The sequence below is a fragment of the Miniopterus schreibersii genome (assembly GCF_964146895.1).
Source record: "Miniopterus schreibersii genome assembly, chromosome: 2".
NCBI classification, from domain to species: domain Eukaryota; kingdom Metazoa; phylum Chordata; class Mammalia; order Chiroptera; family Miniopteridae; genus Miniopterus; species Miniopterus schreibersii.
In genome coordinates, this window is record NC_138102.1 from 185,900,033 (window position 1) to 185,927,305 (window position 27,273).

Sequence of the window (27,273 nt, forward strand, 5' to 3'; positions counted from 1 at the left end):
AAAACGGGTCAGGGGACCGCTGAGGCTAACAGTCCTCCCAACAGGCTGGATAAGTGACCTTTTCTAATGACCAGGAGAGCGTTTCTAACGGCGTATAAACGTCTGTAATCCTCACGTGCACCCCCCTCAGTGAGCCCCGGTTTGGGGACCCTGAGCCGAGTCTCCCTGGGTTTCAGTGTTATAAATAACAACGCAGAGGACACCTCCGTGCTTTCCCGATTCCCACCCAGGACGGATCCGGACGCGGAACCGGGAGGCGGGGCAGTGCCCCCGGAGGCCGGCCGGGGGGAGCGGCCGGGCCCTACCTGCCGAGAAGGTGAGCTGCACCTGCTCGCCCACCACCTCCAGGGCGATGAAGTCGTGCTTCTCGTTGAAGCGGCCGTTGTAGAGCAGCAGGGCGTTGCGCTCCTGGGTGGCGAACCTGCGGGGCCGAGCGGGGGCGTCACACGACGGCCGAGCCCTGAGCGGAGGTCTGCAGGCCGCCCGGACTCCGCGAGCCCGGCCAGGGGAGGGGAGGGCCAGGACCGCGGCGGGGAAGGTGGGTCCAGGGCTCACGTTTCTCCTCATGAGCGGACAGCCCATAAAACCTGCTTATAGTGATGCTCCTGGAAGAGGCAGACCGGCGGCCACGGGGAAATGTGGTCACCGCAGCCCACGTAACGGGAAGAGATCACATTTGTACTGTGTTCTGAGACGGCACGGCCACTGTGCCAATTAGAGATGTTTGGGCAAAAAACACATAGGGCACCATCTGCCACAGGAAATGGGTCCCACACAAGTGCGCCAGGGCCCCTTGTCTCCACCGCCACACTCCACCCACACTGAGCCCTTCCGCTCCAAACGCGGCACGACGCCCGGCCCCAGGGCCTTTACACCTGGCTTGCCTGGCTCTGCCGCTCGCTCAGGGGCCACTGCAACGTGCTTTGCCCAACTCACTTTATCTAAACTGTGCTCCCCACCCCCTCGGTCTATCGCATCACTCAGCGCATTTCTAAAATAATCCTTATTGCCCGGCCGGGCGTGGCTCAGCGGTTGAGCGTCGACCTGGGATCCAGCTGATCAGGGTTCGATTCCCGGTCAGGGCACATGCCCGGGTTGTGGGCTTGATCAATGACTCTCTCATCATTGATGTTTCTGTCTCTCTCTCCCTCTCCTTTCCTCTCTCTGAGATCAATAAAGATATATTAAAAAAAAAAAAAAGTAAAAAATGTTAAATAATTGTTTAAATAAATAAATAAGTAAAATAAAATAGTCCTTATTTATTTGTTTATAAGAATGCGTGGTCCTTAGGGGAAGGGAGTATGGCTCCCGCTCACTAACGCATCCTGGAGCCCCAAACAGGGTCTGGTCCACATAAGGGCCGAGTAACGCCTGTCGGACAAGCAGGGAGGGAGGCGAGTGAATGATGCGAGAGACCGGACAGACTCGCCGGGCTTTACGCTTCCAAAGAGTAAACCCACTGACGCCGACGAGAGAGAATCATTCTCAGGAGTCTCTCCCCCCCCCCCCATGGTCCTGAGGAAGCCGCTCCCTCAGATCCGGGGTGCTCAGACACGCGGAGTCGCCACAACGCCTCCAGCATCGGGGTTACAGAGACCCCGTCACCCCCCCCGAATGAACTTGGGGCCAGCACCTGGATTAGCTGAATGTCTCTCCCATCAGAGTCTAAATGGGGGACAGTCCCCCTTCCATTCAAGGTTGGTTCACCCGTCTCCCTGCAACAGGACTCTGCTGGACTCGGCCTCGGAGCCTGACCTCGGCCTTTCCCGAGAGGAACGAAAAATCGATGGCTCCCGCCCAGACCTCGAAGCCCTCTGTTTAGAATGAAGCAGAATTGATGACAAACGACAGAAAAAAACACCCGCACAGCAAAGTGGGGGCTCTGGGTGCGGGGCGAGCAGGTACAAAAGGCGGTGAATTAAGACTAGGGCCCCCCGGCCGGCGTGGCTCAGTGGTTGAGTGCTGACCCATGAACCAAGAGGTCACGGCTCGATTCCCGGTCAGGGCACATGCCCGGGTTGTGGGCTCGATCCCCAGGAGGGGGCCTGCAGGAGGCAGCCGACCGACGTTTCTCTCTCAACATTGATGTTTCTCTCCCTCTCCCTCTCTCTTCCTCTCTCTGAAACCAATTTTATTTTTATTTTTTTAAAATATATCTTTATTGATTTCAGAGAGAGGAAAGGAGAGGGAGAGAGAGACAGAAACATCCATGATGAGAGAGTCATTGATCAAGCCCACAACCTGGGCATGTGCCCTGACCGGGAATCGAACCCCGATCGCCTGGATCCCAGGTCGACGCTCAACCGCTGAGCCACACCTGGCCGGGCTGAAACCAATTTTAAAAAAAGACTGGGACCAGCTGGATACCGGGCTTGTTTCCCGAGACTCCCGACTCCCCGGGTCCCACCAGTTCTCTCCATGGGTCTCGCAGCCGTAGGCTTCTCTGAGGGGTGGCCGTGCACAGCCCCCTCCGGGCAGCACTGTCCACGCTGGAGACCAGGGCCCAGGAAGGGACGCTGGGCCCAGGGGAGGGTCTCAGCAGAGCAAGTGAGAGGAAAATAGAGAAACAGAACCCGAGGCTTGGGGAGGGGCAGGGGCAGGAGAAAACAAAGCCTGGGGCCGGGAGGAGGGGGGAGAGGCAGCTGGGAGCTCGGGGGAGCGGGGAGGGCAGGCGCTTGGCAAACAGAAACTGGAAAGAGGAGAAGCGGCGAGAAAGCAGCCGCCCAGAACAAAAGCCGCGGCTGCTGCCCCAGCCCACCTTTCTCACGGTGCGCCCCTCAGCCCGCTCCCCGGGCCCCGCCCGGGCGACCCCACCCCAGTGAAGCTGATCTGTCCCAGCGCCACGGTTTTGCTTTTGAAACCGTACAAAACACCGACTTTGCGGTGGCCCTGACATCCCAGCCACCGTCACCTGTGCCGGAAACCGCCCATAAACTGCTGTCAAGTGGACAGGACGTCGCGTCACGTGGACGTTTAATCACACGTTTTATTGTCTAGTCTCTCTGAGTCCGGAGTCAGCCGACTTCCTCCGTCTGTTTCTGGCAGGTTCGCCATGGGCCTGCCCGCCTCCGGCGCTGAGACTCCTGGTCACCTTTTTGGTCGGACCGCTGAGCCCTGGGGGCCTGGGGTGTTGGGACACAGGACAAAATGCCCCCAGGGAGCCTCGGGACAGTAGGTGGACAGGCCCAGACAGACGGCTGGACCTCGGCATGGTAACAATGACAGGCATGGTTCTGCTTTCGGGAGCTTGAAGACGGAAACCCCAGCAGGGATCCCATGTATGGGGCCATTTAAATTTCAAAAAGGACTGGCCTCTGCTTTGGAATCTTGAGCACAATCAAATAATCTGACAGCCAAGACCGAGGTCAGGGCCGGGACACCTGGCACGACGGCCCACCCAGCCCACGAGCGAGCAAGGGGGACAGGCCCAGAGAGAGAGGATTTGAGCCACGATGGAGAAAACCCGCCAGGGAGCCGAGCCACCCCCCCCTCGCGTACCCGGTGCCCCCCAGGCCCTCTGCGGGGCGATCGGGGGGGAGGGTGGCCTGAGCCGGCCAGCTAGGATGTGGGAGGCTGAAGGCAGCGGGCAAGGGGCAGTTCCCGGCTGTCCGCAGAGCTGGAATGCAGGCATCGCCCAGCCCGGGTCAGGAGGGCTTCCTGAAGGAAGCGGCAGTGGGGGGGCAGCAGGCCGGGGTGAGGAAATGGCCTCGAAAGGCTGGACAGGTCCAGAGAACCACAGGAAGGAGAGGTGGCCATGTCCCGGGGCACCTGGTGTCAGAATCAGGGGTCACCACAGGTCAGACCACAGAGGGCCCCCCGCTCCTTAAGAAGTTTGGGCTTCACCCCACACTCAGGCGGGCCCGGCAGGGCTGTCCACAGGATCGACCTCTCAGGCTGAGGGCAAAGGACACCATGGCTGTCACACCCGGTGTCAGCAGGGAGAGGACAGTGGGAGGGGCCAAGGCGCCGGCGGCTGGGTGCTAGGTGCTGGGACGGAGAGAAGCGGCCAGCTGTGGGAGACATGAGGTGGAGGGACGCGTGGGACACGACTGAGCGCGAGAGGAAGGAGGCAGGACAGAGACAGCCCTGCCCCCTCGGGCCACTCTGCAGACGGGCTCGAGCCACAGAGACGGGCACGGGTTCCTCTGGGGTCTGCTGAGCGTGGGGCACACGAGGATGTCCCCGCGGAGACGCCTGTGAGCCAGAACACGGGCATGTCAACGTCCCAGCCCTGCAGACACTGTGGCTGCTTGTTGGGTGCAGGCCCCCCCCCCCCCGCGTCTCCTCTGCGCTGCTGAGCTCCGTCTGCATCATGGGGAGCACCCTCCTCCGCCGCCTGGACGTCCAGGGTCCCTCCTGCTCCATCTTAGGACCCCTGGGGACAGTTCTAGAGGCATTTCTGATCCGCCCGCACGGCCCAGAGCACCCCTCCTCGGACAGGTGCTAGACGGACTATGTGCACACGCCGCGTGGCCCTCACGTGGCACAAGCTCGGCCCTGACTCCAGGACGCTCCCTTTTTTTCCCACCCACTCTTCTCCTGCGTCAGCTGGCCCACACTCCTGGCTCTGTTGGGTTTCGGGGTGATGCTGGTGCACCCCGCCTCTCACCCAGAGGACCAGGCCTCGCTCGCGGACTACGCACACCGGCTCTCTACGGGGCCTGTTGGTGGCCCTGCACCCCCTTCTCAGGGCTGAGACCCCCAGGAGAGGAGCCTGCTCCGCCCAGCCTGAGATGCCCAGGGCAGCAGAGAGGGAGAGCCAGGGTCCAGGGTGCCCACCCGGCGGGGGACACGGGGCACAGCACTCATACCAGACATGTCCCCCGAGGGGCCCCCGAGACACTGGCACAAATGACCAAATATGAAACTTCCTACACCAAGTTACACCTGAGAGAAATCTGTAAAACGGGAACGATGGATCTGTAAAAATTAAATTAAATCTGAATTCTCTAATGAGCACAGGACACAATTAGCCCACGTCCCCATGTGACCGGTTAAGGAGCCGGGGCTGCGATGGGCCAGGCAGCCCCCCGGTTCCCCAGCTCGTCGGTGGCAAAGCAGGAACCGAAGCCGAGTCCCAGAACCCCGAGCCTGCTGGTCCTGGTTCTCTCCACCTCGGGCCACCTGGAGTCAGATGCCCAAGTGCTGGCCAGCGAGCGGGACAGAACAGCCAGGGCCACTCCCCGGCGTGGGACCCGGGCAGCCGCAGGGCCCCGTGCCTCGCCGCCGTAAAATTGCTCACGTTCTCTATTTGTCGGAGGCCCTACAATGAAGCAGCTGGTCCTACAGCACTGAGTCACTGAGCCGCTCAACTATCCCAGGTCACCCACGGGTGACACTGTCATCTAGAGGGATGGCCAGCGTGGGGACCTATCCTGCACAGACGTGGTCAGCAGGGGGGGAGGGTCCACACTCACGTGAGGGAGATGCTGAAGTGGAAACGCTGCCGGAGGCCCCGGAAGGTGACGAAGGACTGGGGCGGGAAGCTGCGGGTGGTCACCTCGCAGTAGGGCCTCTCGAAGTCGCCGGGGGGGCACACGCAGTGGAAGCCCCCGATGAGCAGGTTCACGCAGGTGCCCCCGTTCTTGCACACACCGTTGGCGCAGCGGCCCGAGCGCACGTTCACCTCGCAGTGGTCGCCTGCAGGGCGCGGAGGGGACACAGGACAGGAGGTCACAGGGCTGCCCGGGAAGGAGCAAACCACCCGGGAGCCCCGGGGACATGGCCTCAAAACCGGCTGCTGGAAGAAACTGCGATGGGCCGAGGCTCCAGATGGGAGAGTCACCCTGGGGGCACAGCGGGGCTGGGCGCCACTGTACAGGCGCAGTGGTCTGGCTGGGCGATCCCTGTTCTGGAGGGGAGGACGCCCTCGCCCACACAGGGTGGACGTCACCTGCCCCCTGGCAGACCCGCAGACCGTCAGGAGCTCCTAACAACTATAAATTCACCAGCTCTCGCTGACATTCTTTGCCAATTACTGATTTTTTTAAAAAAGCATTTTAAAATAAAAGTATTCCATCCACATACTTAGAAAACAAAAAGCTCGGCCTGAAGAGGGAGAGTCTGCAGCAATTTCCTGCACATCCCCGCAGGGAAAGTCACCAAGCTGGGTGCCCCCGCCCCCCGCCCATGCCGCCGGCATCGGCCTTCTCTGCTCAGCGCTGGGTCTTAGCGACCCTTCCCGCGGCACATGGAGTGCCACACTTCCTTTTTCGTGGCCGAGTAATATTCCACCAGTGCACCCCATCAAAACCGAAACCATTAATGTTTCTTGTGCTACGATGGGTGGGCATGTACACTGTTTATATTTCTCTTTTATGGTAAATAACTTGTCAATATCCGCCCTTGGTGTGCTTTAAGAACACTTCTCTTGAGCCTGGCCGGTGTGGCTCAGTGGTCGAGTGTCCACCAGATCACGGCTTGACTCCCGGTCAGGGCACCTGCCTGGATTGCGGGCGTGCAGGAGGCAGCCGATCAATGACTCTCTCGTCATTAATGCTTCTTTTTTCTCTCTCCCTCTCCTTTCCTCCCACTGAAATCAATAAAAAAAGCCCAAAAAGAATATCTCTCGAGAAAATTCATAGATTGTTTCATGAAAGGACACACACAGTTCCCATTCTGATATTTCCAAACTGCCCGCCCAAAAGGATGCACAGACTCACCTGCCCTCATCAACACCACCGTCCATGCGTAAAACATTCTGCATTAATGACAACCAATCTCAAGGTGTTTTATTCGCATTTATTTTTGAAGAGGTTCAGAATCTCTTTGCGTTTTACCGGCAACTTCCATTCCCTCTTCTTTGAGATGCCCAGTAATTCCTGGGCTTGTTTTTCTGACGTCTGCCTGACACACCTTCCCGTCTTTATCTGCACTCACACCTTTTTTTATTTTTCGGTTAATCCTAACCCGAGGATATTTTTCCCATTTGATTTTTTTTTTTTTTTTAGAGAGATGGAAGGGAGGGAGGGGAGGGGAGAGCGAGCGAGAGAAACACGACCGTGAGAGAGACACATGGACGGGTCGCCTCCCGCATGCCTCCCGACCAGGCTGGGGATCAAACCTGCAAGCCGGGCACGTGCCTGTGACCAGGAGCTGAACCTGCGACCCTCCGGTGCGCAGGCCGACGCTCTAACCGGCCAGGGCTCACTCACACCCTTACACACAGTCACACAAAGGTACTACTTGCTCACCCACACGCATTTCACACGCATTTCACACGCTCACACACACGTGCTAACCCGCATTCCTGGCCTCCCCCGGGTGGAGGGCCTGCGGCCTTCGCAAATCTCTGCAGTAACGTCAAACCCTTAGCTTAAGGCGTGAGTGTCCCTCAGAGATTTCAAGTCCTCTAATCTCTGCTTTAAACACGTCTGTGACAGTTGGGAGTGTTTGCTGGGCGCGTTGGTGGCCAGGCACAGCGTTCGGGAATAATGAAGCCACCGTGAAAGGACAGGGTGGGGCGTGCTCCCCAAACCCTGACGGCAAACAAAGGGAGGCCAGCACGGCCCTCTGGGCGCTCCACCCTGGGGCCTTCCAGGTTCCTGCCACCCGGGCTCTGGTCCAGGGTCCAACGTCCACCTGGGTGACAGAGAGGCCCCCCCCATGGCGGGCCACAGCGGCTCCAGGCCCTGCCTTCACCGTGGTCCGGGAAGCTGGACTCGCCCCACCTCTCCCCTACGCTAGAGCCTCCCTGTCCCCACCTGGCCTCCACCACGTCCTCCAAAGGGCCACTTGCCACCACGGCCCAGAGAAAGGAAGGCCCCTGCACGCCCAGTGAGCAAGCTCTTTGCTGCCTGGAAGATCCGACTCTGGCTTTGCGGCCGGTGCTTCCAAACGCAGTTCCCAGGGGCTGCAGGGAGACCTGGGTCCGCAGGCCACCCCTGTGAACAAGGAGGGGGGAAGCGGGGCTCCTGCCGCCCACTCGGGCAGGTCCCCCGGCTGCCTTACAGCCCCCGAAGGTCCCGTGCAAAGGGCCCGGGGACCGTGCCACTGCAAACAAGCCGCAAGTAACACTCAGTCTCTGCGGAGCTGTGGAGTGTTTTAACTATAAAGTTATTTATTTTCATTTCCAGTAGGGGAGTTGTATTAGTTTCCTGTAGCTGCTATAAGAAAGTACAACAAACCAGGGGCTAAAAACAACAGAAATGTTTTCTCTCCCAGGCTGGAGCCAGACTCTGCAGCCCAGGTGTGGGCCGGGCCAGGCTCCCTCTGACACCCCAGGGCAGGGTCCTTCCCGCCTCTTCCAGCCCCTGGGGGCGCCGGGCCCTCCTTGGCTCCCGGCTGCATTGCCCCCACCTCTGCCTCCGTGGCCACCCTGCCGGCTGCCCTGCGTCTGGAGCCTCCCTCCCCTCTCTCTGAGGAGGGCGCCGATCGCTGGATTTGGGATGAACCCTAAATTTAGGATGAACCCTAAACCCAGCATGATTTCACCCCAAGAGCCTTAACCAATTACATCTGGAAAGACCCTATTTCCAAATGAGATCACAGACTGAGGCTCTGGACACATTTGGAGGGGACGTCACTCAGCCCACGACGGCGGCCACCTGTGTTGGTCCTGACATCACAGTCGCAGTAAATGTGGGGGTCGGACGTGTGGCATCATCTGACCCTGCAGGGCTGCGTCCCTGGTCTGGGGTCGCTCACCAGGCTCTGCGTTCTCTGCCCTGGGGAGAGGCTCTTTCTCTGACTTTTCTGCCCAGGACGGGCAGGGGAGGAGCCCTGGCACCAGGCCTGGCGAGCTCCCCACTGCCACGGCCACGCCTCAGGCCCACTTCTCTGGGCCCCACATCCCACAATCCAGCCACTTCCCCCTCATTTTCTCCCCTGCGGCCCAGACCTCAAACCTGATCTTCCCCTCACCAAACCTGTTCTTCTTGGGGTCCCCCACCTGGGGGAGGGTCCTACCACCTGCCCAGGGAGGGAAGCCAGGAGAGCCCAGGGCCCATCCCACTCCCCTTCTCCCTGCCCCATCGCTGCCACCTTCCAGGGCCCCAGGTCACCCGTCTCCACCGCAGCCTGCATCCGGGGCTACGCCACCCCACCTGCACAACCACGGCAGCCTCCTCTCGGGCCCCTGCGCCCACTCCAGCTGCCGCCACCTTCCACAGCTGCTGGGTCACCGGTAACGCTGGAGAGCGCGCTTCAGAATGCTGACCGGCCACGCCCTGGCTCAGGATCCACCCCTGCGCTCCACCCAGGGGTCCCTCCGCCTGGGGGCCTGTCCCTCAGCACCCGCCCAGCCCCTCGCACCGGGTCTGCGGGGCAGCTGGGGGACCAATGGGCTGGTGTGGGAGGCCCTGCACGTGCGCACTAGGTATTTACCACGATCAACAACGAGAGCCCAGCAGGACCATCCCTCTGGTCCCGTCTCCTGGCCTCTGCGGGCGGCTTCCCTGTGCCCCGATGCTTTCGGAGGCTTTGCCTACCGGCCCAACAGGTCCAGATGCCCATGGCAGAGCCTGATGAGCCCTCTGTAGAGTGCCAGTCCCAACTCCAGAGCCACACATGGCGTGACTGTCCCTTAGCACGTGTGTCCCCTGCTCCGGGGCAGGGGCTCGGTCTGTCTGTTCTGGGTCGAGTCTAGGCAGTCGGAGCCCGCGGTGAGTGCCGAGTGAATGCCTCCTGTGTGCAGGGCACACGAGGACCGCCCAGCACTGGCACGGGCGCCAGTGAGTGCCCGGCACCCAGCAGGTACTCGCACGTGCTTGAGAGATGAAGTCATAACAGGCCAGGGTTCCCCCAATTCCAAGCCAGTGACGAACGCTGTGCAAGTTATAACCCCGACACAATTCATGTATTTGATTCAAACAGTGGTGGAAATATGTTGACGTAATAAATGAAGAATTCTACAGTTAAACGCGCCCTTTTCATAGAAGGCGGTGAGAACTCCAGCCGTTCAGGTTTCGGAGGGACTGGGTCGGCCGAGAGAGGTCCTCCCCTCCGGGTTCCAGAACCTTCCTTCAGGCCCAGGGTCTCCGTGGGGGCTGAGCAGGGGTCTCCCGCAGAGTCCACGCCGGGGATCCCCACGGCGCCCATCCCAGCTTTGTTTAAACTGTCCATGAACCCACTTATATTTTTCCTTAAATGTACCTATTTTATGCAGTGGAGAGCTCACAAATCCTAACAGCCAGCCCTGGGGGAGGGGGGGTGTTGTAGCTTTTTCCCATTTCCATGGCGAACATTTCCCTTCCTCCCACCACCACCACCGCCGTCACCCACAGGGCCACCACCACGGCCAAGTTCAAGCTACCAGCTCGACATCACGGGGCTCGGAGTTGGGAGGAGATGGGATACAACAGTTTGTGACTCTTTTTTTTTTTTTTTTAATCCTTGCTTTTCAGAGAGCATGGAACAGAGGGAGGGAGGGAGGGACATCAATTGGTTGCCTCCCGCACACACCCGGACTAGGGCTGGGCATCAAGACTGCAACCCAGGTACATGCCCTTGACTGGAATTGAACCCGGCACCCTTCAGTCCTCGGGCCAACGCTCTAACCACTGAGCCACACGGGCCAGGGCTCGTGTGTGATTCTTGAAGCCACCTCATCTTAGATAAGTCATTCGGATCAAGTTCAGTGAGCCCCGTATCTATAATTCTGTTACACGGCTCTTATCAGACACACTAGTTTCACGACATAAACGTTCTCACAGGTGTCTACTATCAAGATTTAACTTCATGTTTCCCAGGAATGCTCATTCTAAACAAAACTGGGCTTCTCCCTACATCCCAGGATTCTGCTGGGAGTCGAATGCTTGCTCTGAGTCACTCTAAACCTGGAGGAAACCCCACCCTCCTACTGCGACCCCCCACCCCGGTTCCGGCAGGGCCCACCCCCGCGCCCAGGATCGGGTTCACCTGGCATACTGATCACCTTGTTGAATAATACAGGCAGCAGGCCCCACCCCTACGGGCGACAGGGCTGCAAACGCAGAGCCCAACAGAAAATGGGACCCCCCCCCGAAAAACATTCTTAACGACAAAACAGAAGCTCACTGGAATCAGGGCCCCCAAGGCCTTACACAGGTCCCCATCGCTGGATGCCTGTCCCACGCCGGGCTTGGGCCTTGGGGTTGAGGGGGCCCTGCCTGACTGCCCAGGGACCCCAGGCCACAGTGCCAGAGCCACAGACCCTGGGTTTGAGGAGCTGAGTCCCCCTAGAGAAGGCCCCAGCTCCACTGGGTTCAGCCTGCGGGGCTCACCTATGGGATTCACCTGCGGGCTCACCTGCGGGGCTCACCTGCGGGGCAGGAGCTGAGAGCACAGGGTTACGGGCCAAGCTCCCCACTGGGCGAGTGACTGCACCGGTCCTCACAGCGCTCTTACCTGCCCCCACTTACAGACCAGGAAACGGGCTGGGCACAGGGCATGAAACCCACCATTTTTTGCACATAACAAAAGAAAATTCTCTAAAGATGAAGGAAACAGAATGAAAAATCGGCGCCTGGGCAGGAGCCTCGGAGCGGGGCTGTGCGGGAACGTCTGTGAAAGGGGAGGGGGCAGGAGAGAGGGGAGGGGTGCAGAGGAGCGCCGAACAGGGCCGAGACCCCCACGCTGAGACCCCCCAAGACTGACAAAGGGCTGGGACGGCCTGGGAGGGGAAAGGCGCACAGGGTTGACGACTCACATCTTTCAACAGACAACTGCCTTCTGGTCCTAAGAAATAACGAGGGCTTTGACCCAGGAAAACTCGCATTCGGAAGGCGGCGCGACGTGTAAAGGCCACGAGCCCGAGGTTCAGGCGGGAATTCAGACCAGGGCGAGGGCAGAGAGCAGGGGCCCGGGACACCACCAAACACAGGACCCCGAGGCGGCCTGCCCCGCGGGAGCCCGGTCCCCACCCTGAGGGTACAAGGACCCGATCCACAGCAGGACTCACGGGTCCACCGTGTGGCTCACTCCACAGGCTTCACCAGCAGAGGAGGCCCGAGGTCAAGGCAAAGGACAGGCCCACGCAAGGTCCCCGAGAGGGGCGGGCGCGCCAGAAACGCCTAAACACTGAGAACCTGCCCGCCCGTCCTTCCGCCCCCCAGGCCTCGGCGTCCCCTCCCACCACCTCCCCCGCCCGAGCCACCGCCTGGGACAGAGGTTTCCGAGCAAGCGCCTGACCCGTGCCTCAGTTTCCCCAACTGTAAATCCCTCCCTGAAGGCAGGACTTCTGTTTCCTGACCTGGAGAAATGAGCACCCAGGAGAAAGGAGCTCTGAGCTGAGCGCCTGGCCGGTGGAGCGGTTACTGTGATTCCCTGTTATAAACCGGCTTCTGAGACTGGAGGCCACCTGGGTTCCCCCGTCCCCCCACTTTGACTTTCTCACCCCCTGGTGGCTGGCTCTGCCCTGGGGCCCCCTCCACCTGCCCAGCACCCCCGCCCCCCACCTGCACCAGGAGGGCAGGAAGGCGGAAGCCCAGGCCCTGCAGGCTTGTCCTGGGCTGGGCCTTCTCAGGGTGACTTCATTATTGTCTTTGGAGCAAATTCCCAGAACCCCAGACACACCCATTTTTTAAAATATAAATAAAAGACACATTCCAGCAGAAAAAAAAATTCCGGTGTATCTACGGTTTGGCTGTTTTCACAGGAGCCAGCTACACACCTGAGGGCGGAAGCTCCGCGCACCTGAGTAAATGACACGGGGGCCGCCCAGCGCTCAAGGCAAAGGCCCCGCGGGCACGCGGCCCCCACGCCCAGCCCCAGTCACGCTGGGACCCTGCCTTTCAGAAAAGGGCGCCCCCACCCTCCCGCTCCTCACGCTCACTGTGGGAGGGGAGACACAGGACAGCCAGCCCCCCAAAGTCAGCTGCACGGTGGCCCTGAAAGACTCCCCGCGGCTTCCAACCCGGAGCAAGGGGCAGCGAGCAGGTTCTGGGCTCGCTCCAGCTGGATGGGGTGGGGGCTGGGGGAGCTGAGGTTCTGGGCTGGGTGGGGAACGACAACCCGAGGGTGGAAAGGAAATCTGGCAGCTGTGCCCCGAGGCTCAAAGGGGGGGCCCGCCACTTTATCGGTTAGGAGGGAAGCCGGCCAATTCTCAAACAGCGACGTGTCCAAACGCAGCTGGAATGCTAACTAACACCTCCATCATCCATTCGAGACAGCAGCTCAGCCCCCCACGGTTCAAATTCCCTTCCTGCCCGAGGAGGGACGCGAGGAGGGACGCTTCCTTGGGACGGATCCACGTCCAGGAGGAAGAGCGAGCACCCCTCATGCATCACCCAGAGTCCCGAGAACAGCCGACCTGCCCTCCTCACACCGGCTCCCTCCCTCCCACTGCAACCCCCAGCTCCCACTCCTGAGTCTGGCCTGCAGGCCCAGGAGGTCACCATGGGGGTCACCATGGGGGCGGTCAGGGTCCCTGGCCCTGGGGAGGTGACCTTGAGGGACAGTCAGCGGCCCTGGCCCTGGGGAGGTGACCTTGAGGGACAGTCAGTGGCCCTGGCCCTGGGGAGGTTACTCTCTCTGGGGAGGGAGAGTCAGGGTCCCCTGTCCTGGAGAGGTCACAATGGGGATAGTCAGGGTGCCCAGCCCTGGGGAAGTAACCATGAGGGAGAGTCAGGGTCCCAGGATGACCCTCACACAGGACAAATGTCCCCTCCTGGGGGAGTTGGCACAAAGCTCTAAGCCAGCAACACTGAGACTCTCCCAACTGGTTATAAGTCTCAACGGTTCCCAAACCAGGTGAATCCAGCTGGGCCGCACCCATCAGGACAGTGTCCAGAGGTGGGGGTGTGGAAGCCCCAAGGTGCTGGGGGCCCAGGCGGCAGGACTGACACCAGAGCCGCGGGATCTGGGAGGTTTAAGCGCGGCACTCGGGTGACCCAGCACTCGTGTGACCGTGGGACACCCCAGGGTGGGAGGCCAGTCAGGAGGCCCCACCAAAGTGATGACCTTGTGACGGTTCTGCCTCCATGTCCCACCCCTCAAAGGGTCCTCACAGGCCCAGGGAAGGGCCTGGGCACAGCCCGGCCGTCTCGCACTCTCATCACCATGAGCGGGGCCACTGCGTCAGCGAGGAGCGAGGTTTAACTGGGTAGGATGTACCCAGGGGCCCCAGGACCAGGATTCAGAACGGTGGCCTCAGGCTCCCCGGGTCTACCTGGGCCTAGTATCTTCCCGGGAAGGAGCAGTTTCTCGCCGGCCCCTCGGGGAACAGGGGAACCGTGAGTGGAACGCTCTCCCGGGCCACAGGCCATAGGCCACAGGCCTGGTCAGACAGTCGCTTCACGGCCCATTACGCTCCCCTCTGACCCCCAGCGCCCTGCACACAGAAGGCACCTTGTACAGGACGCTGTGTGACACACGAAAGGACCCTGGGGTCCTCGGTACCTCTCCAAGGCCCAGTGGACCTGAGACACACGGGAGTTTCTCCCGAGATGACTGGCCCTCCCTTCGCCCAGCCCGGCCGGCGTCGGGGCACAGGAAGCGTCCTGAGCACCAGGCCCGGCTCAGCTTACCCGGAGCGCGTAACAAAACCCTCGCGACGACAGCGCGGCTTTCACCACGAAGAAATGAGCTCCATTACCTCCAGCAAGGGAGCGAGGGCTTCAAAGGAAGGAGAGGAAGGGGCCGAGCGACCGTAATCGGCCTGGTCGGCCCGTCTCCACGGGAAACGCGGACGGTGATTTTAGTGCCCAAGATGTTCACACTGGCCCCGAGCTGTCCTCTGGCGATGACACGCCAGGCAGTCCCGGTCATTTTCCTAGAAATGACTCTCGTGATGAAAGCGAAATCTGAGAACTTGGGAAGTTTTCAACACGTCAACAGCCCCTCCTGGGAGAGGATCCAGGGGTCCACAAGTCCCTCGTGGCCTCAGCTTACCCTTGCCCACATGTGGCCCCAAACTTACAACATCCGGGACGTCTCGAACCCAGGCCTGCTGCTGGGGCCCATGAAGCAGGGCTGGGCTCCTTGTCCGCTTTACACCCCAGCCTAGGCTTCTGCCCAAGCGTGGGGGTGCTGGAGGGGCTCCCCACCAGGTCCCCGCTGACACGTCTGGACCAGTGAAAGGGTTCACCCCACGGTAACCTTGGGTGGCCCACCGACCGGGCAGGGGCGGGTCTGACGTGTGCACTGGCAGGCGCACAGCAGGTCCGCAGTTAGTGCTCAGGGGGTGAGTGAGTGACCGCACACTGGCTGCCTCCCTGGAGGCCAGCGAGCCCTTTCGGGGGGACCTGGGGCCACAGCACTTCCACGGAGGCCGAGAGGCCAGCTCCACACCACGAAGCAGAAAGGAGAGGAAGGAACGGGCGCCTCCCGCCTCGGGACCTCCTTGGAGCACGGCGCCTCTAAAACTCGGGGGCCAGGTCTCCTCGGCAGAACAGGAGCCTCCTCCAACTCCGACAACTCGGAAGGAATGAGGGGCCGGGGTCCCCCCGCCTTCCTCCCCACTCACCACCAACCCAGTGCAGCCAGGGGTTCAGGATTAGCGCTTGGCGAGGGAGGCCGCAGGGGACAGACCTGAGGGGAAGGACAGAAGGACAGCTGGCCGCCGCCGGGCGGGGGGGGCAGGGCCCGGGGCAGGCAACCCAGTGCCTCTGGTGTCTCTCAGCTGTTCCCACCGGATGGCAACCAGGCCGGGCGCCGACGCAACAAGCCGGGATGCACACCCTCTCCCTGTCTGGTGGGAGGCACCAGGCGCAGGCACCCCCTTCCTCTCTGCGCCCCCCACCCCAGCCTCCCCTCTCTTCCTGCTTCAGAAATTCCTGCTAATACCGTAAACCCTGCCCTAAGCTCCGTAAGCTCGGGCCGCGTCCCCAACTCGCAGACGACGCGCCCACAGCTGTTTATACTAAACACGAAAACCACGAACAGGGGATGCAGGAAGCTCCGAGCCGCGTCCGGCGTGGACCCAGCTCTGCCCGGTCCCCAGACAGCTCTCCCAAAAGACAGCCTGGTCCCGGGGGGGCCCCGTACACGCGTCCTGCAGGCGCCCGTCGCGTCACGTCCCGGCGATCGCAGACCAAAGCGGAGCAGGAACCTGCGCGTCCTTACCGCTCTGGGCGGACTCGGGGCTTTTAAAATCAGCGAGCGCGGCCACGGGACCGAGCCCGTTAGCGATGAGTCAGGACGCCCGGAGCGGAGGGTGTGAGTGTGTCTCCCGGGCAGAGAACGTGAGTCACCCCCTACACGTCAACGAGGCGTGAACGCGGGCACCTCTTTCCAGGCCCCAATGCCGGGCGGCTCACGATTTCCACTCGCGATAACCCGTTAAACCTGGGGCTGGGCAAAGCCACCGGCAAGGCCCACAGCCAGCACGTGGGTTTCCCAGGTGGATTCCGCTCCCATAGGGAGGGCGACTGAAGCCACTGGGCCAACGGGGGCCCCTGAGCGGCTGTCAGGAAGTCATTTCGGGGCGCAGGGGGCTGACGCCCAGACCCAGCGTCTGTCTGTCTCCCCAGGAGGAAGGCGAACGGAGAGGAAACCCCGGGGGCCCGGGACAGGCGCCCGGCCCCACCCTCCCCCCCGCCGGGCCCACGGGGCGGACCTACCCGTGAAGTCCTCCTGGCACTCGCAGGTGTAGCCGCCCTCGCGCCGGCGGCAGCGGCCGTGGGCGCCGCAGGGGCTGGAGTAGCACAGGTCCACCTCGGTCTCGCAGTAGTCGCCCGTGAAGCCCGGCGGGCAGCGGCAGCGAAGCCCGTTGACCGGGTGGATGGGCCGGAAGAGCACGGAGGAGGAGGCGATGAAGGGCGCGGAGGAGTCGAAGCGCAGCACCGACACGCACTTCATGTAGTTCTCGCAGGGCTCGCGCAGGCAGATGTTGTCGTCGAAGGGCAGCACCCGCTGGGTGGACAGCGCGGTCAGCAGGCTGCGGTTCAGGTAGATCTGCTCCCGCAGGTCCTCGGAGGCGAAGAACCGGCCGCGGCCGCCGCCCGGCAGCAGGGCCGAGAAGGTCACGTTCAGGATGCTGGCGCTGACGTCCGTGTCGTTCTGCACGTTGAAGACGAAGACGGCGTCCTTGGTGGTGGACAGCACGGCGGCCACGCCCTCCACGAACAGGGTCAGCAGCGGGGACAGGAACCGCTCCTGGGACATGTTCTCCAGCCGCACGGTGATGCTGTTGGTCAGCATGTCGTCCGTGATGACGGTGACCCGCAGGGTGCAGAGCGCGGCCACGCTGTGCAGGCCGTCTGCGGACACAGGGGGGTGCGGTCACTGGACGCCCGGCCGGCCCGGCCCCCCCGCGACCCCCCGCGTTCCTCCCCCCCCCACACCCCGCTTCTGAAAGCAGAGCCCCCACCACGTCCATCTCACTCAGAAGCCCCCGGGGGACCCCAACCACTCGCTCAGCAGGACACCCTGAGACCACCGGGACCCAGCCCCTCGCTGCCCCCGACGCCCCACCTCGCAGGCTCCGCTCCAGACACGTGGGGACACTGAGCCCCGTTGTTACACCTCTGCCCCTGTGCCAGCCGCCAGGAGACCCCACCTGACCCCGCCCATCCCGTGGGGAAGGTCCCCCCCCATCTCTGCGCGCCCAGCACACAGCAGGGCTCAGCGCCGCTGCTCCAGAGAGACACCTGGGGACACCCCACCTGAGCCAACACCGCGAACAAGTCACAAAACGAGGTCCTTAGGACTCTGAGACGGAAAAGGCAGGATATTTCGAGTCCAGAGTCGAGCACACCATCGGTTCTGAGCCCAGAATCCGAGGAACTGTCCAAGGGCCGGTCCTAAGGGCTCCCCAGGACGGTGGTGGGGCACCCCAACAGGCATGGCCCCCCACCCACTGGGTCTTCACCCAAGTCCCAGGCCCACCTGTTGAATGTGCCCAGGGACCCAGGGAAACTTGGCCAAGTCACATCCTCTGTGACACTCAGACTCAGCGTCCCCACCACCCTTTCCCAACGTGGCTCCCTGGCTGTGCCCCCAGTTTCCATGGGGAAAGCCCCCCACCCCTCTGGCAGCACAAAATTGTACAAACAACGGAGAAATGGATCCGCTCCAAAATCACAACACGCTCGAGGGCTCTGCGTGACTGTCCCAGAGGTGCCGACAGGTCCCAAGAATACCAGCACCGTCCATGTGACGAGTGAGAAACATGGAAACACGGGGACTCTCGGTGCCTGAGAACACAGCCCCGCGCCCACCCGACACCGCTGCTCCTGGGTCGGCACGAGCGGTGGCTCTATCTCGTCCTCGAGGTGGCCCTGCGGTTCTGTGTGACCTCGGCTCGGGGAGGGGACCGAGGCCGGTGTCCAACCCAGAGGCCCACAGGCCAGGGCTGCTGCCTGCAGCACGAACGGAGCGGAGTGGACGGCTCACATGCGAAGGGCCCGCGGTGACTACAGACACGTCGCGAGAAAAGCGAAGGCAGGCGAAAGAAACGGCAAAGCACACGGGGCAGACAGACGCTCCCCCCCACGAGGCCACCCCCCGACCACGGGAGCATGTACGCCCCTCCCCGGGAATGTGGGCTCGACCTTCGACTGCAGACCCACGCCGCTTACCCCGCCTCACGGTCCTACAGGGTCTGTCCCTGCCACCCTCCCCTCTCCTTGTAGTGACACCTCCATGTCACCCCGGATCCCTCCTCCTGCCCCAGGGCCTTTGCACGCCTTGTCCTCTGCCTGGAGCACTGTCCTCCGTCTGGGCTCTGCTCCCCAGGGCATCCAGGTCTCGGCGAATGTCCCTCACCACGGGGGCCCTCTGCCCGCTGCCCTCTCGCTCTGCCACACGCCCACTTTCATTCCGGGACGGGAGCGGCCGCAGCCGGATTTTACTCTTATTTGTTCGTGTCTGCCCCCCCCCCCCGCCCGCGGGTCCAGGAGGACCGAGAACCTGCAGGTCTGGTTCCTGCTCGAACAGCTCCTGGCACCCAAAGCTGCTGGATAAACATTTGTGAAAGGAGACTAGGGGAGGGGGAGCCCGGGTGGGGCTGGCGAGAACGAGGCTTCCAGTGGCTTCTCTTTAACCCCGGGGTTGACGTTCACGCACACAGCATCGCAGACGCCGTTTCTCCATAGAAGCTGTTTTTTGTGGGTGTTTCTTTTTTTCCTGTGCCAAGGCCCATGTGAACACTGCAGGACAGAGGGTGTCACCTGCCTGCTTCCCGGTGGCAGCTCTTGTGAAACCTCTTTACCCTCAAACCGCACGCGGACGTGTTCTGGCCCAGGACACGAAGGTTTTTAAAAGATGCTGATTTTGCCCTGGCTGGTGTGGCCCAGTGGTTAGAGTGTCGGCTCATGGACCAAAGGGTCGGGGGTTCGATTCCTGGTCAAGGGCACCCACCTGGGTTGCAGGTTCAATCCCCGGCCTGGTTGGGGCGCGTGCGGGAGGCAACCGATCAATGTGTCCCTCTCACATCAATGTTTCTCTCTCTCTCTCTCTCCCCCTCTCTCTCTAAAAATCTACGGAAAAAATACCCTCAGGGAAGGATTAACAAAAAATTAAAAAATAAAAGATGCTGACTTTAAGCTCAAAGCTCAGCGGATCCTGGGCACCCTGGGCTTCCCTGCCCACCAGGTGAGGTGGGGCCCTGGCGCTCGGGCCCCCCCTTGGGCAGCCCAGGAAGGCCCAGCACGTGGAACACAAGCCACGCTGCAGGGACAGGCGTCGTCACTCAGGACACAGCAGCCTGACCAGGAAAAGGCATTAAATCTGAACTCCCGCTGGACGTGCTAGAAAACAAGGCACGCACCTTACGTCAACCTCACCACCGATTCCTTCCAAGACCACGGACCGTCCTGGACGCCGCGGCTCCGGGGAGGCAATGGATTCGCCCGGGCTGGATTTCTACGCCACTGTCCCCGAGTCACCGTGGGAAAGAGAAAGATGGCAGAGCGTGAGGCTGTGGGGCACCACAGGCAGGCGCTCCCGCCAACCCCGCGGCGGTGCATCTGAGGAAGGTGCAGGTCTCCCCCGAGGGCGGGGCCTGGCCGGCCTCGGACTTGGGTGAAACGATGACTGTCGTCCATGGTCACGTCCCCGGGGGGGGCCCAGTCCCTGGAACGCTGCGGACAGAGGCCACGCGTGGTCTTCAAGGAGCCAGGGGCCCGCAGGGGATGGGGGACAGACCTGCGGTGCCAGGATGGCCCAAGGAGGCAGCCGGGAGGAGGGGTCTCCGAGGAGGGATGGAGCTTGTCACACAGCGGGGAGGAGACATCTCCCCACAAGGCCTGGGGAGTCAGCCGTCCAGAGGAGGCTGTGACAGTGTCCCAGCCCGGCAGCCAAAACGTTTATCCTGCCAGTCTGGAGGCCAGGTAGACGCGATCGAGGTGTCAGCAGGGTTGGTTCCACCTGGAGGCTGCCATCCATGCCTCTCCCGGTGTCCGGCGTCACCCGCAAGCCTTGGTGTCCTTGGCTTGCAGACGGATCCCTCCAATCTCTGCCTTGTCACGTGGCCTCCCCCTGTGGGTCTGTGTCCAAATTCCCCTCTTTAAAGAACGCCAGCTGTTGGACTAGGGCCCACCTGAGTCCGGGTGACCGCATCTCAAAGCTTACCGCGCTCCCACCGGGCTCCCACCGGGCTCCCACCGGGCTCCCACTGGCACGGGCGCTATCTCTAAATAGCACCACAGCCTGGGGTTGCGGGGGCCCGAGCTGGGCGGACGGGGGGGGGGGGTGGTGGAGGCCCCCGCGCGGCCCGCCTCCTGGGCTTTGGCCGCCAGACGCAGAAGGGTTTTCATGCTTCCTGGGCCCCAGCACGGACAGGTTCCCACCGGTCGGCGGCAGCCCCACGCTAACATCCTTCCTGGCACCGCCCCGCAGTCCTCGCCACGGCCCGCGAGGGGGACCACTGCTTCAAGGGTGCGGGCACTGAGGCACAAAGGGGCTGACCCAGGGGCCTGGCCACGGTCAAAGGGGCAGCAAGCGGCTGATCCCAGATCGACTGCCTCGAGCCCCACTGACCGTGGCCAGAGGGCTTAGGGGACCGTGGCCCCAGCCTGGGAGGGCCCATCCAGAACACGGAGGAGGACAGGCCACTTTCTAAACAACCAGGGCCCAGGGATGACACAGTGAGCCTGGGGAATCCACAGCTGGAGGCGCAGCAGTGCCAGGAGGGGTCAGGGCCACTCGCCTGGGTCTCTGTCACCCGCTCCATGCACCCTGCGGTCTAGGGAGGCCCCTCGGGCTTCCGTCTCCAATGCCCTGCCAGGCCCAGTTGGCACGGCCACGATGCCAGGCACTGTGGCCGCATCCACAGGGCACAGTCTGCTGTCCAGCCGGTTTGTGACAAAGAGGCTCCGCTCCTGTTCCTGGTCCTGCCCCCCCCCCAAGGCCTCGCCCTGGGACGGTCCAGAGCCAGGGACTTTGAAGTGGATTTTGAAGTGGGTTTGCTGTTTTTCGAGGCCAGACTGAGGGCAGACAACGGGGCGTCTGGTTTCTGTCCTTTAGGGACAACAATAGCCGAGCCTCGGACCCGCATCTGGGGAGACCAGCTCACTTCCCAGCGGCGTTCCGAGGACAGAGGAGGCAGGCCCGGCAGGCACCCCGGCCCCCTCACAAGGGGCGGGCAGGTGTCGCCCAGGTGCCGCTCACACTGGCTCCCAATGCTCTGTTCCCCTGCAGTCGGCTTACAGGGCGCTAACCAACTGAGCCACACTGGCCAGGGCAAGAATGGACTCGTAATAAAACTTGGCTTTGTTTTACATGAGATTATCCAAAAACAACCTCACGATTTTAAATAGTATGTAAAGTACAATTCCTGAAACCCAAGTGGTGCCCGAGGTCGGGCGGGGGGTGGACGCCTCCTCCGAGAGCAGAGCCACTGCCACCTTGGCCCTGAGGCCCCCAACGCGCTCCCACGGAGGGCTGAGCCCTGCTGAGGAGGCTGCCTGTCTACACATCAGACGAGACTGAAAACCCTGTGCAGGGAAGGACATGTGCCCGGTGAGCACACACACACCCGCCTCCGCTCCGGGGGGTCCCGCTGGGAGTCTGTGGGGACCTTCAAGTACTGAAGAAACAGGCCGCAGGCAGCCGGCAGTCTGACCTCGCGGCCGTCCCTGCTGGCGTGGGTGGTGACCGTGGTGACCGCCAGCTGACACGGGCCCTGAGATCAGGAGTCAGGCCCAGGCCTCGGAGCCTCCTGGCAGCCACCCATCGGGGGCTTCCCTCCCCACCAGGAAGCCCACCAGCCCAACTCGGGCTTTTTGTTGTTAATTCTCACCTGAGGATATTTTTTCCATTGACTTTTTTTTTTGAGAGGGGAGGGAGGGAGGGCAGAGAGAGAGAGAAACATCGATGTGAGAGAAACACATTGTTTGATTGCCTCCTGAACAGGGATTGAACCTGCAACCTAGGCACATGTCCTTGACCGGGAATCAAACCCGAGACCCTTCGGTGCCTGGGCCAATGCTCTAACCTTTGAGCCACACCGGCCAGGGCTCAGCCCCGCTCCTGGCAGCCGGAACAGAGAGGCCGCCCCGCCGCCCCATCCTGGGAACTCGAGCCAAGCTCCCCGAGGCCAAGAGCAAACGCCAAAATGGATTTAAAAGAGCCAGCGAGACAGCAAGCCCCTTGCCTTCTCAGCCTGAGGACACCTCCCAGCCTGACAGTGTGGCCGGCACCTGCCGAGGGACACTCGGGTGTTCTCCAGCCTGGGACACATGGTGGAGCAGCCGTCAGCCCCCGACAGCTGCGGCAAAGATGAGATTCCCAGCAAACCCCCACCCGGCCCAGCCTGCCGGCCGCCGAGCCCAGGGCCTGCCCAGAGCTCAGCCAGGCCTCTGTGGTCACCGCCACCGGCCCGCAGCTCTGCCACCTGGACAGTCCAAGCGGGGGTGACTCTCGCCCCCCGCCCTGGGGAGGGGCCCTGGGTAGGTGAGCGTCCACGAGGGTCATCTCTCCCCTCGTGAACTGGAGCTCTGCAGGTCACCTGCGCGTGCAGGGCACTAACACTGGACGTTTCCATTTCCCCGACGTTACACGCCGGACTCCTGTTTGGCTCTTGACCCCCAAGCCTGCCAGCAGTGCTCCTGAAGTCCTGTCTCAGGAACCACTGAAGACAAGTTCCTGAACCTCGCCAGGCCTCAGTCTCCTCGGCAGCTAACCGGGACGACAGGATCTCCTGCCTCTAGAGTCTGGGGGGGGCACAGCTCTCACCGATTCTCCCTCTGCTTCTCCTACGCCCAGTGAGGGGTCCAGCAGACCGGGACCCGGGGCCCAGAGAGGTGAGGGGGCTGGGCCCAGGACACACAGCCTCACAGACCCAGGGACACGGCACAGGGAGGCCTGGCAGCCTCCCGAATACTCTGCCGTTTTACTCACACGCGCTCCAGAGAGGAGATAATTATTAACTGCAGAGGCTTAATGAGGAGAGGGAGCTGCAAGGGTTTCTAATACCGATAATTTGTACCTATTTAAGAGCAAATGTGTAACAACAAAGGGCATCGGATACTGTTTCCTCTGCTTCCAGGTGAGTAAACAAACTGCACAGACGGCTGGAAGCGAGACACTCAAAAGGTTCCCCGGCTCCCAGTCCCCGGCCCAGCTGTGCGCCCCGGCGGGCCCCAGACCCCACGCGCCTGGAGGGAAGGGCCCTGGGGCCTTCAGCCCAAACACCCAAGAGAACTGGGCAAGAGGGAAGGAGCCGCTGGTGGGCCAGCCGCGGGGTGGGGGGGCCTGGCTCCTGCCCTGGCTGCTGGGCCCCCGGCAGGGGACAGGACCGTCCCCTCCAGCCCAGCTCCGTCCCCAGCAGCAGCTGCTCCAGCCTTAGCCTTCCCCAAGGGACAGAGGACACAGCATCTGACAGAGACGACAGGGGCCACCCTCAGGACCCCTAAATGTGTCCCCACTTGGGGGCCCTGAAGTTCCCCCCAGATACTTTCACCGACACCACTTTCGAAACACAAACACCACGGAGAGGCTCAGTGAAGCCCCTGACCCCTTGGTGGGTTAGCTTCTCAAGTCGGAGGGCCGGGGGCAGCCCAGGACCCGGGGCAGCGGATGCCCTCACACACCCTGAAGCCCCAGGGCGCTCACCGCTACACCCCCTCTGGCCAGGCCCCGGGTACCGCCCGCAGTGTCCCTGTGGCCCTCGGAGATACTGAGCGGGCCCTCGCAGTGCCCCCCCCACGCGGCTGGGGGAGGGGAGCACCTGGCCCAACCCCACCATCCGTGGGGGACAACCACCCACCGACCATCGTCATCACGTCCAGGGGCCCCTCCCTCCAACTGCGTGAAGAGCCGGCGATTCATTCTCTTTTGGGAAAAAGATTAAATATTGGCCCAGACGTCTATTAATTTGCAACATACGTCACCACTGCTGAGGACAGAAAAGTAGGGGTGTTCTCTTTTTTTTTTTCTCCCTGGTTAAATATTTGTTAAGAAAATTCCGATCCCACATTTCAAGGGCCTGAGCTAGCATGACACTGGGAGGGTAAGACGGGGAGCTTTCGATGATTAACCAGGGACCCCTGTGGCCGCGGCTGGAGAAAGTCACAGGCAACGAGACCCGCGGGCTCCTGCACCCCCCTCCTCTCCCACACGATTCTCTGTGGCTGAGTCTCTCATTCCTCCCTTCGGGCCTCCGATCCCCCGACACCCAGATGGCGAGCTCAGCTTCCAGGATTCAGAGGGGAACAGAAACTCTCCCTCCTCGGCTGGGTCTAGCGGGAGACCAGCCCCGTATCCTCATGTTGGTCCCCCCGGCACCTTCCCGGGCCTTTGTTAGGGGCCCCCTCCCCCCTCCTGAAGTTAATGAGCTCGGGCCTCTCCGGAGGTCGGCGAGCAGATGGTTCAAGGAGGCTCAGAACTGTACTTGGACGGCCGAGGCCCGTGGCAGCGTCCATCTGGCTCCCGGTCAGGGAGCTGGGCTGCAGGGGACAGCGAGGCTGAAAGTGCCACCTGGCCGGCCAGCACCCTCCCCTTCACAGCACCTGGGGCTGAGGCTGTGTCTTGGGGGCAGGCCGCAGGGACAGGCCTCGGGGACAGGCCTCGGGGACAGGCCTGGGGACAGGCCACGGGGACAGGCCTCAGGGACAGGCCGTGGGCACGGCTCTCGCCCCGCAGCACCCAGGTCTGCGCCGGGCCCGGGCAGGGCCGTCTTGCCTGGGGGACGGGCTGGACCCGGAGCGGTCGGTGGCCACCGCGGGCAGATGGAGAAACAGAACCACGTCCCGCTTTCGGGAGCTACGGGGGGTTATCACAATGACACCCTTCACGGCCCCCTCTGTTCCAGCTCTTAACACGCTGTAAGGTTTCAGGTGCTTTTCAAAGTCACATCAGGACAGTCCACAGGGAATGTTTGCTGTGATACATCCGGGCCCGATTCCCCCCCCCCCCCCCGAAGGCAGCTGGGTCTTCCCTCTGGTCCCCTGTTCCCGACCCTGCAGGCACCTGCCTCCCGGGAGGGACTCTCAACTGAGCACCTACTATGTGCACGGCCTGGGCCTCCTGCCCTACTACCCTTTCTCCACTTAATGCCCCCTCACACTCACACACACACACTCACACACGCACACGCACACGCACACACACACACATTCACATACAGACACACGCTCACACACACTTCCAAGCTTCCTGGAGAGTCCCCGCTCCGTGTTCTCTCGAGGCCCCTGGCCGGAGTCTGTGCAGATGGAAGAGATTAATCTAATATCAGATATCCTGTTATTAAGTGATTAAGAGATGACTTAAAAGAAACAAATTGGCGTTGCCCCCGACGTACCCCAGGGGTCCTGGAAAGGACGCGTACGTCTGCCCAGGATCCCACCACTGACCACGTTTATAGTTCATCGCAGTGAAGATGATTTGGTGCGATAAACCCTTTAGAGATCCAAATCTGCAACCTAAACTCCAAGAAGCTAATTAGGATTGTCATCGCTCGTTAATTCAGCGAATACGCACAGCCCTCTGCCTGCCAGGCCCAGATCTAGAGGCGCAGGAGGAAACCCGCGGTCCTGCCCTCTGGGCGTCCTCAGCAGGTGCGGTGACAGATGGGCCCCAGACAATCACAGTGTGGAAAGTGCCCTCGGGGCACGTCCAGAGTGAGAGTGGGAGGTGTGGGGGAATGGGCACCCAGGGCGCTGACGGGAGGTGCTGGAGGGGCACCCAGGGCGCTGACGGGAGGTGGGGGAGGGGCACCCAGGGCGCTGATGGGAGGTGCTGGAGGGGCACCCAGGGCGCTGACGGGACGTGCTGGAGGGGCACCCAGGGTCCTGATGGGAGGTGGGGGAGGGACACCCAGGGTGCTGATGGGATGTGGGGGAGGGACACCCAGGGTGCTGATGGGAGGTGGTGGAGGGACACTTAGGGGCCTGATGGGAGGTCGGGGAGGGACACCTAGGGTGCTGATGGGAGGTGGGGGAGGGACACCCAGGGTGCTGATGGGAGGTGGGAGAGAGGCCTGCCCTGAGCTTCAGCTGCAGGACGGGGCACTGGCAGGTGAAGGTCTGTGGTCACCACGTGCTCCAGGGTGGCAGCAGTCCCTGTCACATCACTGCACCTGTGACAATGGTCATTGTGGCGCCCTCCCTCCCGCTCAGGGCAGAGCTACACCACAGGCCCAGGAACCCCCTACTCGGCCTCAAGGGGCAGCAGGGACGCGGGGACGCCCTGGAGGCTGGAGTACCAGGCGTGTTTGGAAGACTTGGCTACCGAGCTATTGTGCGCAGCAAGGTGGAAACACGGCACGTGGGGCGCCCATGGAAGCCCCCGTGAATCGTGCACGCACGTGTATGTATACATGGGTGCCTGCACGTGTGCACGCGTGTATGTGCATGAGCCAGTCCTGAGGACGCTCTCAGAGGCCACAGAGCGCGTGCGGGGTCCCGGCTACGCCAGTCGAGAGACCCTCGGACTCACAGGGCCCTGCACCCTCACTTATCTCTGACGAGACAGGAGCCGAGAAGAGATTTTCCAGGCTCCCCTGGAAAGGTTTCCACCGAGCTGGGCTCCTGAAACCCTACCCGCGGCCTCCATCCAAACGCTCCTGTTCTCGGTCTAAACGTTTCATGTCACAGTGAGAGACAAGCCAAAGACACTCGCTCACCTGTGGACTGTGGGCCATTTCATTTTACTCAGAAAATACCTCTGAACGGTGACCTGGGGGGCGATGCACCGAGCAGAGGCGACGCCGGGTGGCCTCCCCTGGCCGCTTCTAGGACCGGTGCTGCAGCCGGCAGGTGTGAGTGTGCAGGGGCAGCTGGGGGCAGGGTTCACTTTTAAAACAACAGAAAAATCCACACCAAACTCCCGCAGGCACTGCCCTGCCCCTCCCCGGACACACCCAGGTCCCCAGCGCCACCCGGTTCTCATCACCCGCCCACCGCTGAGCGCCCGCCGAGCCTCCACCCTCACCCTCCACAAGACCCTACGATCCTACCAAGTAGGTTCCACTTC

General features: G+C 62.1%; 1 protein-coding gene across 3 annotated transcripts in view; it reads right to left on the reverse strand.

Annotated features, from left to right (window-relative positions):
- CELSR1 (cadherin EGF LAG seven-pass G-type receptor 1) overlaps positions 1-27,273 on the reverse strand; it is a 106,586-nt gene that overhangs the window by 53,773 nt on the left and 25,540 nt on the right. For 2 of the 3 annotated variants that reach the window (XM_081127641.1, XM_081127640.1), the window contains exons 2-4: positions 16,479-17,117; positions 5,418-5,640; positions 306-421 (exon numbers count right to left, since the gene is read on the reverse strand). In XM_081127641.1, coding sequence (XP_080983767.1) covers positions 306-421; positions 5,418-5,640; positions 16,479-17,117 — 978 coding nt within the window. The remainder of the gene's footprint in view (positions 1-305; positions 422-5,417; positions 5,641-16,478; positions 17,118-27,273) is intronic. The other variant, XM_081127642.1, reaches the window with a different exon arrangement.